General features: G+C 41.1%; 1 protein-coding gene and 1 long non-coding RNA gene across 2 annotated transcripts; one reads left to right on the top strand and one right to left on the bottom strand.

Annotated features, from left to right (window-relative positions):
• On the bottom strand, positions 1-12,131 carry SPATA4 (spermatogenesis associated 4). Its single transcript, XM_026015823.2, has 6 exons — positions 11,914-12,131; positions 11,017-11,146; positions 10,518-10,636; positions 10,182-10,402; positions 3,062-3,181; positions 1-225 (listed from the first exon to the last, which is right to left on the bottom strand). The coding sequence occupies exons 1-6, from the start codon at positions 12,129-12,131 to the stop codon at positions 122-124; spliced, it is 912 nt and encodes a 303-aa protein (XP_025871608.1). The 3' UTR covers positions 1-121.
• Positions 1,577-10,443, top strand: LOC140599681 (uncharacterized). The gene is made up of 3 exons (XR_012002612.1): positions 1,577-1,787; positions 8,928-9,016; positions 9,371-10,443. It is a non-coding gene; the product is annotated as an uncharacterized lncRNA (long non-coding RNA).
• Positions 12,132-12,534: the final 403 nt, after the last annotated feature.

Below are 12,534 nucleotides of genomic sequence, written 5' to 3'. Positions count from 1 at the left end.
TTATGGATGAGACACCACTTTAATTTACTTATAAGTCCAAGACTAGTAATTATATCCCTTTAGTACAGCGGGAGATGATGGCATCACTTCTTCAAAGCCATTAGACGGGTGCTTTTCAAGGTTACTTTTCCTTGTTTCTGATAGATTTCATAGATTCAAAAGAACATTTTCCAGCTTGCTTCACAGAAATTTCTTTAAGTGGATTGCTGCCAGTACCTGTATTTCCTGGAATATTTAAGTAACATTAAAATCAGTTTGTGGTTATTAAATATTTGCACAATGATCAATGTTTTTAATACGTCAAACATGCAGAACGATTTGCAACAGGCTGAGCACAGGCTCATCTAAATGCCTGGTAAACAGAATATTTAAAGCATGTGTTATAGTAGCCATAAATAAAAAACCTGAATGTCACCCACTTCCAAAAGTCATTAGCAGTGCCTAAAATATCCAGGGCTTATTTTGGTTTATCTGATACTGAATATGACTCAATTATTTTTAGATGTTGCTTCAGAAAGCAGCTGAGGCAACAGTGCCTTGATTTTCACAGTGCTTGGATTTGGCAAATACACATAATTCATAGTTGAGTTTCTGGAACTCTGCACTGAAGCATCCAAGCTGCCCAGACTCTTCAGGTTACTGAGTTCTAACGAGAGGAGCCAGTGACAGTTGAGAAATCGATTTTCCCCTGGCCCATTAGTTTGCTAGATGCTAAGAGTGGGTAAACAAATGGAGGAACTTAAGTGTTAATGAAAAAAACAAAGGTAATGACCCATCCTACAATTAATTTTCACCCACCCTATCTGATAATTAGAAGCTTTTCAGGTGAACGGCCTCTTGGTTTCAGTGCCAGTATGTGCAGCACAATCTTAGTAAAATTGGGCCCAGATTCCGCGATCTAGGTCTGATTCGCCTCCTCCCCTTAACTCTCAAGTTATGTTAGCTGACCTGAACTTATCACTCTACTCTTCTATTAGAAACAACCAAAATGGAATGCCTTGAACAAATTTGGGAAGAAAATAAAATTTAGCAAAAGAGCTCTCATCCATATAATCAGCAAAGTCAGCTTCACACCATTCATTCCTTTCCATTCTGCCTAGATTAAGAGAATCCAAGTATCTGGAATAGAATTGAGAGAAGTAAAAAAGATAAAAGTCTGTTTCTTCCCAACCTGATCTGCCCTGAGAACTCCCATGGCCCATCGTCCACTTAGAAAAGGATAGAAAAAGACCACTGAAGCGAGAGGGACTCATAAAAAGAGAGCATTGAGAGAATAAAATGGGGGAGAAGTTATTTATAGCCGTTGATACATGATTAAAATTGCAAAAGCAGGAATCTAGTTGGAGTTCTGATCTGAAATAATGATAGCATTATTTTTCAAAAAAAAAATACCTCCTTTGTGGCCTTGAGATTTTTCTGAAAAGATAACAGAAAGGAGGATTGCTCTTTAGCAATTCAAGTATCATAGGCATCATTTTTTTCAAATACGGACACCTAGCATGGACACCTAGCATGTTTCATAGGCTGGAAGGGAGCCATACTGTGACTCATTCATCCTTCTGCCTTTCCATTGCAGGTCAGAGCCAGTGGTCCTGTGCTGCCTGTCCCCAGTCAGGTCCAGGTAGCCTACAGGGGAGAGAGGCAAGGGAACCAAGCCCCCCCCCCCGCCCCGACTCAGCCTCAGCCTGGCTACGGCTCCCACCCTGCTGGAGCCTTCACTGCAGGCGCCACTCCTGGAAGGAGGTTGAGGCGGGTTGAAGGAGAGGATGTGTGCCCAGAATCTGAAGGTGAAACATACTTCTTTCTCATAGAAACGCCATCACTCAATTCTGTTGGGTTCTCTTGAGTACCATGCCTCGGGCATGTGAGGAGTTAAAGAGGTTTTAGTAAACTGGCCTATGTCTACACATTAAAAAGTGAATTCTGATAAAAGGTAGTTTTAGTAGGTCATTAACAAAACACAACTAAATGATCATGATGTGTGATCAAAGTGTTTGGAAAACATTCTGTATCCCTCCTCTTTAATATTTACAATGCATATTAGCATATTCAATCCTAAGTTTATAGGAAGGAGTCTGTTGACCTGCTTTTCCAGACCTTATGTAAACAAAGACCTTTTGTTCTCCCATGAAGTCCCTTAACATGTTAGAAGACATGCCCCGTCGCATAGGTCACAAAATATTTTCCATCAAAGTCTTGACAGTAGATATTTTAGGCTTTGTGGTCAGTTTGTCATGTAAAATATGGACAGCCAGTTACATTTGCATTTCAGATAAACAACAAATAATTTTTAATAAAAAGATGTCCTCAACCTGTCCCCCAAATTATTAGCTGTATTGGTTATATTTGTTATTATTCACTAAATCTAGAACCTCGCTTTGTGGGCAAGGACAGTGACTGCCCCCGTTGTTGGAGCACAAAAGCAGCCATAGACAAGGCATGGAGAACAGGCCTGGCTATGTGCCAGTACAACTTTATTTATGGACGGAAAAATTTGAATTTCATATAGTGTTCATGAGTCAGGAAATATCATTTCTCTTTTGATACATTTTGTTTTCAACCATTTAAGAATGTGAAAGCCATTCTTAACTTGCAGGCTATATAAAACTGGGCAGGAGACTGACTTTGGCTGGTGGCCTGTAGCTTGCTATGCTGTAAATGCTTTCTGAACTACCAGGATTTAAACAAGTGGCTTCTTGTGGGTACAACCAACTGGAAAATTTAGGTATGCCAGTGTCAATATCTGCCTGAGGACGGATTCAGCACCCACTGTTAGAGAACTGGGCTTTGAGCTCTGCTGCTGCTCTCCATCTGCTTCAGACTCACCTACTTTAAAGAGAAATCAGAGCTGAAATGGTCCCTTCAGTAGGAGGCAGGGCACCATATGACCAGTTCTTAGCAGACCACAGGGCCCCTTCCACCTATGAAAAGCCTACCAACATACCAATCTAATACACAGTTTTAGACCGAATGCCTAGATCAACATTTTATTAAAGAAACAAATAGAAACAAAAAAATCCACTTAACAAGTAAAAATAAAACAACAACAATAACAACTCACTTAAAACAGGAGGAGCAACTCCTTCCCTTGAAATCGGGGAATTATATTTGCACCTGGAGACTTGTTTGGGAAGATGATCAAGAGTAATTTCTCCCACTGTTGGTTTGACCTCAAACCATTCTACAAAACATGAATACAGAAACTCTTTGTTAAAAATTCACCATGGCCATTGCCAAAATAAGACAAGTTAGGCAAATTCTTTAGGCATCTCTTTCGTCATATTCTAAGAGTGGTGTGAATATGAAGGTTCTTAACCCTCTCCCCACACCTCTGATGCACAAAATGTTTGCTTTAAAAAGTTAAAGACAACATCTTTATGTTCCTATTACTTTTTAAATAAGTTTTTATTCGAGAGCACCTGGGTGGCTCAATCGGTTAAAGAGTTTGCCTTCAACTCAAGTCATGATCCCGGGGTCCTGGGATCGAGCCCCGTGTCAGAGTCCCTCCTAAGCAGGGGGTCTGTTTCTCCCTCTGTCTCTGTCTGCTCCCCCCCCACACTTGTTCTCTCTCTCTCTGTTAAATTAATAAAATTTTCCTAAAAATTAGTTTTTATTCAATAATAATATGTATACAGAAAGATGAACAAATCATGTGTTTACAGCCTGATGAATTTTTAGAATGAATACACCTGGGGGACCCATCACCCAGATCAAGAGATAGTAATATATCACTAGTACCCCCAATTCCCCTGGTTATCTCTCCCATACAGTACCCTAAAAAGAAAACACTGTATTGACTTCTGTTGTAACAGGTTAGATGACTTTTTTAATAGTTCATGTATTTTTTATATTTCATATAAACACACAGGATTTCTTTCATTTTTCAAATATGTTTCTAGTATAAAAATAGTGACTTAAAATTATTCCCACGTTTCCCATATTTCTCATTAGATCTATAAACTGTCACACCTGGGCATTAGTTTCCCTGTGCTTCTAAAGATCACTTACCCCTCCTCTGCAGCTCAGCCTTCACTGAGGCTTGAAGAAGAGTCTAAGGTAATTTCTATTCATGAGTCAGACCCTGGTAATGCTATATACAGTTCTGGTCGGTAGCATTCTCAGAACTATAATTATCACAGTCAATTACTTTGGCTGAGCTTAAAATCAGTCTCAAAAATCAAGGCTGGTGATAATAGAACACTATTCAAGAATCTGCAGAGTTGAGATGATCTGTGGCTAAAGAGAAATTGTGTTCAAAGGAAGATGATAGAGGTTAGCTTTGCAGAAAGATGAACTTTTGAATAGAAGATTAAATAGAATTGTTTTGTTTTAGAAATCCCAAGTAGCACCAATGAGGAGCAGAAATGGTGAGATTGACTAAGTGTAAGCAAACAGGTATAAAAAAAATCGTCTGATTTGTGGTATCAGCAAAAGAACTTGAGAGAACTAAAATGCTGAAGTGCGGTAGGGGGCTGGCAAGGAGTTGTCAGTGTCATAGTGTTCTAGGGTCTTTATTGTTGGAGAAAGAAAGTGAAGACGCTAGTTTTAGATTACGATAAGTATGCGTGGTAACATTTCTAGGGTAGCACTAAAAAGAGTACAGATTTTAAATTTTCCAAATTTGTTGGTTGGTGGGGGGTAGAGGTCATAAAATTCAATCCAAAAGAAAAGATAAGTGAGACAAAAATAAGAAAGAGGAAAACAAAGACCATAAAATAATATGCTAGGTGTGAATGCAAATACAACAGTAGGCAGTACTGCTGAATTCATGACAATAAAAATCACAGTGAATGAAATAGCAAAGGTCCATGAATAGGATACTTCAGAGAATTGCAGGGCTTGCTAATTTACCATGTACCAGCACTCAAATATAAAGCAATAGTAACTAAGTGTGGGTGTTGATGTTGCACACGGGCAAAGTCAGCTAGAGCCCAGAAACAGGCCCATATATACACAGAAACTGGAAACATTTGAGACAGGAGATTATTACAAGTGGTGAACAAAAAGAACAGATGGTTCAAGAAATGGTTCTGGGACAATTGGTTCTCCATTTCAGTTGCAGACAAATTAAGATCTTAAAGGTTAGAGACTAACCCCTTACCAGATCTGAGCTTTGCAAACATTTTTCCCCCATTGTATAGGTTCCCTTCTCCCTCTTGTTCCTTTTCTGTGGGGAAGCATTTTAGTTTGATACAATCCCACATGTTTGTTTTTGCTTTTGTGGCCTGTGCTTTTGATGTCATTTCAGAAAAAAAAAAAATCATTGCCAATGCCAATGTCAAGGAAGTTTTTTCCTCTGTTCTCTTCTAGTAGTTTTATGGTTTCAGGTTTTATGTTGAAGACCTGTTCTGGCCTTTATGTTGAGGTGTGAGATGAGGATCCAATCTTATTCTTCTGCAAGTGGATATCCAGTTATCTCAATGTGATTTATTGAGGAGATTATCTTTTCCCCATTGTGTGTTCTTGGCATCTTTATTGAAGATCAAATATCTGTAAATGCATGGATTTATTTCTGGACTTGCTCTTCTGTTTCTTTGGCCTGTATGTCTGTTTTTATGCCAGTACCTTACTGTTTTAATTACAATAGCTTTGTTTTATAGTTTGAATTCGGGAAGTGTGATGCCTCCAGCTCTATTTGTCTTTCTCAGGGTTGCTTTAGCTTTTCAGGTTCTTTTGTGGTTCCATATGAATTCAGGATCGTTTTTTCTATTTCTATAAAGACTACCATTGAAATTTTGCAAGTTTGCAGTGAATCTATAGATCAATTAAGTAGCATAGATATTTTAACAATATTAATTCTTCTAATCCGTGAACATGGGATGCCTGTTTATCTGTTTTCTTTTATTTCCTTCATCAGTGTTTTATAATTTACAATGTATAAGGGAGTAATATCCAAAACATGTAAGGAACTCATACAACTCAAGGGCAAACAAAACAAATAACCCAACTAAAAACTGGGCAAAGGACCAGAGCAGATGTTTCTCAAAATTAGAAACACAAGAGTGCCTGTCTGGCTCAGTCAGTGGAGCGTGCAACTCTTGATCTTGGGGTGTGAATTTGAGCCCCACGTTGGGTTTAGATACTACTTAAAAATAAAATCCTATAACAGATAAGATATACAAATGGCCAACAGGTATATAAACAGGTACTCAATATCATTACTCATGATCACTAATCAGGGAAATGCAACCAAAACCACAATAACGTATCATAATACACCTGGCTAGAATAGCTAATTGTCAAAAAGTACAAAATATTTAAAAGTGTTGGTGAGAATGTGGAAGGAAAGAGAACCCTTCTACACTGTTGGTGGAATGCAAATTGGTACAGTCATTATGGAAAACAGTATAGAGATTCTCCCCCAAATTTAAAAATAGACCTACCATATGATCCAGCAATACCACTTCTGGGTATGTATCCAAAATAAATGAAATCAGTATTCCAAAGAGGTATCTGCACCCCCATGTTCATTGCAGCATTATTCACAATAGCTAAAGATATGGAGATGTCCATAAATGTCCAAAATGCGTGAATGTATAAAGAAAATGTGATATGTATATTTACACACACACATAATGGAATATTAATCAACCTTTATGCTAAGTGAAATATGCCAGACATGGAAAAACAAATACTGCATGATTTCACATCTAGGTGCAAGTCATGAAGTAAAGAGTAGAATGGTAATGTCCAGGGATTGGGGGTGGGGGGAACATGGGGAGATGCTGATCAAGGTATGCAAGATGGACAAATTCTGCAGGTCTAATACATAGCAGGGTGACTATAGTTGATAGTGTATCATGTACTTGAAATTTGTTAAGAGGTTTGATCTTAAGCATATTCACCAAAGTAAACAAGCAAGGAAAAACAAGAAGCAAAGAAAGAAAATGGCAATCATGTGAGGAGATGGATGTGTTTGATTGTAGTGATCATTACACAATGTATATCTACATCCAAGGGTACGTCAAGCTGTACCCTTAAATATATATGATTTCTATTTGTAATTTATAACTCAATAAAGTTGAAAATTTTTTAAAAGTGAAAGGCTAACATAGCAACGTTTTCCTAGATATGTCTCCTGAAACAAGGGAAATAAAAATGAAAATAAACTCTTAGAACTACATCAAAATAAAAAGCTTCTGCACAGTGAAAGAAACAATCAACAAAACTAAAAGGCAACCAATGGAATGGGAGAAGATGTTTGCAAATGACCTATCTGATAAAGGGTTAGTATCCAAAAAATATAAAGAACTTCTACAACTCAACACCCCCCAAAACAAATAATCCAATTTAAAAGAAGGCAGAAGACATAAACAGACATTTCTCCAAAGAAGTCATCCAGCTGGCCAACAGATATATGAAAAGATGCTCAACATCACTCATTATCAGGGAAATGCAAATCGAAACTACAGTGAGCTATCAGCTCACACCTGTCAGAATAGCTAAAATCAGTAAACACAAGAAACAAGTGTTGGTGAGCATCTGGAGCAAAAGGAAGCTTCTAACACTGTTGGTGGGAATGCAAACTGGTGCAGCCACTGTGGAAAAGAGTATGGAGGTTCCTCAAAAACAGGACTACCCTATAATCCAGTAATCACACTCTGGGGTATTTACCCAAAGAATACAAAACCACTAATTCAAGGGGATTAATGTACCCCTATGATTATTGCAGGATTATTTATTATAGCTAAACTGTGGCAATGTCCCAAGTGTCCATCGAAAGATGAATAAGGAAGATGTGGTATATACACGCAATGGGATTTTACTCAACCTTTATGAAAGCATGAAATCTTGCCATTTGCAACAATGTAGATAGGGCTAGAGAGTATCCTGCTAAGCGAAATAAGTCAGAAAAAGACAAATACCACATGATTTTGCTCATATGTGGAATTTAAGAAACAAAATGAGCAAAGGAAAAAAAGAGACAAACTGAGGAACAGACTCTTAACTTTAGAGAACAAACTGAAGGTTACCAGAGGGAGGTGGATGGGTGGTGGAGTGGGGGGATGGTGGTGAGCACGGGATGGCCAGGACAAGGTGATGGGGCTTGAGGAGTGCACTTGTGATGAGCACGGAGGTGTTGAATGACTATAATGTACACCTGAAACTAATATAACACTGTATGCAGGTTAACTCTACTGGAATTAAAATTTTAAAGATGAAAGTGAGAGGCTAAACTTTAGTCAGTTTCAATATAGGAGAATATTTTTATAACCCCGTGATGCCAACAGTATTGACTATGAAGTTTGTATTTGCTTTTCATTTCTGCCTTAACAAATTACCATAAATTTGGCGACGTATGAACAACAGTCATTTTTATCCCACAGTACAGAAGTCTGAGGGCTTCTTTTTAGAGTCTCAACACTGGGCTGAAATCAAGGTGTTGGCAGGGCGGCATTCCTTCTGGAAGCCCTGGAGATCAATCTTCTCCTGTGCTCATTCAGGTTTTTGACAGAATTTGGTTCCTTGCACTTCCAGGTCCAAAGTCTCTATTTTGCTGCTGGCTGTCTCTGCAGTTGTTCTTTCCTCCTTGAGGCCATGCCCATACCTTCCTGTGCTCTCTGAATGGCCCCTGCAGCCATGGCAGGTGGAGGCCCTCTCACACTTCAGATCATTTCTACTTCTATTTCTGCTGCGTTGCTCTGATTCCACTTGGAGAAAGATCTCTGCTTTTAAGTGTTCATGTGATTAGACTGGACCCACCTGAATAATCCAGCATTAACTCCCTACTTCAAGGTTTGCAACTTCTGCAAAGCCTCTTTTACCATGCAATGCAACATATTCACAGGTTCCAGTGATTAGGGCACAACAACAATAGGAACAATCTGCCTACTACAAAGATTGATACAATCTAAATTAAGAAATATATATGAATGGAATTAAGAAGAAACGTTGCATGCATAAACTTTTTTTTTTTTTACATCAAGGAAATTATAAACAAAGGCAGCAGGACAATGATCTCTCTCAGAGGGAAGTATGGAGAATGCAGGAAGAAGGACACCAGCAGAGTGGAAAGGTATTGTTCATGTGCCACCTCAGAGACTACATAGGGACAAAAAATGTTTATTCATTGTCTTCTTGAAATTACACATTCGCATTATATGCATGCATGACAAAAATCAGAGCAAAAGTTTAACATTTAAATACACAAAAGAATTTGAATATAAAATTCCACAACAGGATTAAGAACTTCAATTCTTTCTCTACTCATGAATTCATGAATAGAGCCAGAGATGAGAGCAAATCAAGGAAGAGACACAAAAAATGATAGGCAATGGAAGACAAACAGAGTAAGAGAGGACAAAACCCAAAATATCCAACTCACAGTTTGAAGGGGAAGTTACAGTTAACTGTCCTCCTTTCCTTCCAGACTAGAGAGAAAAATGTCTCTTTTCTTCAGAAAACTGAGTTTCAAGAGAGAGAGAGAAATCCTAAGGACTACAGTGGCCTCATGCTTTAGTGCTCCAGGTGCCATGGCCATGACAAAGTCGCTAAGTGCCTAGAATCAACGACTATAAAATTCCAAGACATGAGTGGTGTCCTGAGTAAGTGTGAGAAAAGTAAAACCAAAGGAGAGAAAGTTCACTTATTTTGTTTGTCATCTGTTGGGACTCTGACGGCAAATGCTGTGGATGCTTTGAGAATTATTTCAGTGATGCCTCTGGAAAGTTGCCACAGGTTGCCCCAATCTGCCTCACTTTACCCAGTCTCCATATGGAGCCTGCTACAGAATGGGGGACACTGGACATACTCTAGAGAGCATCTAGAGTGAATCACAGGAATCCAGCTTTTCCTGAAGCATCCTGACGAACTCTGAAGGGGTCCCATCTCTTTAGTAGCTTGAGATGAGATGTGACATTTATTTCCCACAAAATTTTATGTGAACATATGCACTAATATTTTTTTTAAAAAAATGCTCGTGATTATTAATACACTAAAAAGTACTAATACACTAAGGTAGGCTATGCCTGCATTTGAAAAGACTATTACATAAACCACTCCAGTGATGATAAATCACTCCACTGCTGCCATAAGAGAACTACTTTCCCTTTAAACCAGTGACAGAAAAAGCAGAAATGGGCCAGATGATGGCCATCGTTTCCTTCATCTGCACTCAAGTATGGCCTCATTCACTTGGGAAGAACTTAATCGACTATTTCCAAGGAAAAAGGAAAACTTACTTGGATTCAACTTTCTGCTTAATTTTCTTTGCAACATCTGTAAAAGTAGGAGGAACTCTACTTTAAGCTCGTTGCTGAGCATGTTGGGATTGCTTATTAATTCTGACAACCTAATGTTATCTTTAATCAACTTTGAAGCTGTCGACCTGGGAACCAGGGGCAAACGCATCTGGTAACTGTAGTCTGTGAAATTCACGAGGTCGTCCTGGATACTTTTAATTCTGGAAATAAAAAAAATAAATAAAATAGTGTTGACAAGCCACATGGTAGTAACGAGACCCATCGTATCCAATTTTCCCGTTGGGTTGTGTCACTAGACAATTCCAGAGGACTTACTCTCTATGTGTTAACAAAGTATAAACCTCTTGGACCAGGATTTCTGGTACTCCGGCTTTGCAGTGAATTGTCCCGTGGATTAGCTCTTTAGGTAGTTTAAATTTTTTTCTTGCCAGGAACTTTAATAGAAAGAAAGAACTTTCATTAAATTCTTATAATGAATATATGATGTTCTAGACACATGTCCAATTATGAATTCACCGTAATCCCCCTGTTGTCTCCCAACTAAATTGTGTGTGTGTGTGTGTAACATGTTAATTATTAAGATATTGTTCTTCAATGAGAAAACCAATTATTCCATCCCACTCCAATTTGAAATGAGTGTGCCCGGTTTCATAAGGGACTTGTGACAAACTTTCACAACATTCTTTTCAACACAGGGAAGCTGAGGCCAGCTCCGTAGCACAGCTGTCCAGGCTGGCGCAGGTAGCCCAGACTTCAGGAGTACACCTTCAAAAACACCCATTTCTTAGCAAAGCGTCAGTGAGCGCTAATTTACCTTCTCCAACTGAGCCCAGTTATCCAACTTGACCTTCAAAGAAGTTCCGTTTTCAAAAGATGACAGTTTAAGCTCCCTGGGGTAGTAGGCAGTGAATATTTCTGCAATCAGGAAACCATTGGAAAAATCCCTGGTCCATAGTTCACATTAAAGAAATGAAATAAAATGTAGTTACTTTTGCAGTTGTGATAGTTTATGATCAACCAACACCGATTGAATATTCCATACTGACAGCAAATCACTCATAAAATTAATTTTGTGGGATCATCGCCCTGAGGAAGACTTGCCAATGGACAGCATTTTGATTAGGTTAGATACACAGCAAAGGCTTGGGTGTTCTGTTTATGAACCCACACTCTTAATTTGTATCGAATTGCGTTTTAACACCATCCCCAGCGCATTCCCATGCACATTGAAAATTTCAGGCACGTGTTTACTAAGGAAGATTGAAATCAGTAAACCAGGGTCCTTGGCTGCAAAACACGTCATCGTCTTCACGTGCAGGGAAGGTAGCTCGCATTCCCGGAGCAGATATGCAGCCTGGCAGGCTCAGGGCGGCTGCAGTGGAGCAGCACCTTTTTCCAATCCCTGATGGAAAAAAACTAGATGCCTTCCGGAGGGTAAACTGATCCCCACGAGTATGTATTTGATGTCCAGGGTCTCTAAAGGAAGAGCCTTGCCTATGCAAGGTTGTGCAGTCCCGGGCATTCTATATGAGCTCACGTCTACGGGGTAAGGACTGAGTGGATAACTACGGGGGGGAGAGTGGGGGTCCTCGGGGTGTTTGCGTGTGCGCCCAGCCCGGGGGTGTGGCTGGAAACCTGCACCGGGCGGGCGGGTAGCCGAGGGGCGGCCCCGGGATGCTCGGCCGGCGCCCGCCCAGCCTCGCTCCTGCACCTGCTGACGTTCCTGGGGAAGAAGGTGAGATCCAGGCCCTGGAGCCAGCGCAGGACCGAGCGGGACAGGCGGGAGCTCTTCGGTGGAGGCGGATACACCAGACATTTCCTAGGCTTCCCCCGGGCGGGGGCTGCTGGCTGCGGTGAAAGTGACGCTGACCCGGGTAGGGCTGCCGCCGGCAGTGTCCCAGGCCGTGTTCTCGGGCCGGCGGCAGCCATGGCGCTTTCTGGGTTTCTATGGCAGCAGCTGCGGCGGGGCGGAGCCTGTGGGGGCGGGCGGAGCCTGTGGGTGGGGGCGGGGCCTGTGGGGGCGGGTGGGGCGTGTGGGGCGGGGCGGAGCCTGTGGGGTGGGGGCGGGGCCTGTAGGGGCGGGGCCCCAGCGAAGGGAGAGAGACCTCGTGGGCGGGGCGGAGCCTGTGGGGGCGGGGCCTTAGCGAAGGGAGTGAGACCTCGTGGGCGGGGCGGAGCCTCAGCGAGGCCAGCGGGACCTCGTGGGCGGGGCAGAGCCTCAGATGGGCGGGGCCTGCGAGTGGGCGGGGCTTCAGCAGTGGTGGGGCCTCAGGGCCTAGAGGGTCCCCCAGTTTGGGGAGCTGCTTTGGGTTGGAGCACAGGATCCCTGACC

Source organism: Vulpes vulpes, chromosome 7 (assembly GCF_048418805.1).
Source record: "Vulpes vulpes isolate BD-2025 chromosome 7, VulVul3, whole genome shotgun sequence".
Lineage (NCBI taxonomy): Eukaryota > Metazoa > Chordata > Mammalia > Carnivora > Canidae > Vulpes > Vulpes vulpes.
This window is presented reverse-complemented; position numbering and strand designations above follow the sequence as displayed.

Bases quoted from the DNA above. Each gene is read 5' to 3' on its own strand.
- SPATA4 (XM_026015823.2), bottom strand. From the start codon at position 12,131: ATGGCTGCCGCCGGCCCGAGAACACGGCCTGGGACACTGCCGGCGGCA. The intron at 11,147-11,913 runs GTGCAGGAGCGA...ACTATGGACCAG, and splicing joins TTCCCCAGGAACGTCAGCAG to GGATTTTTCCAATGGTTTCC. The intron at 226-3,061 runs GTGAGTTGTTAT...TAAATATTCCAG, and splicing joins AGTTGCTCCTCCTGTTTTAA to GAAATACAGGTACTGGCAGC.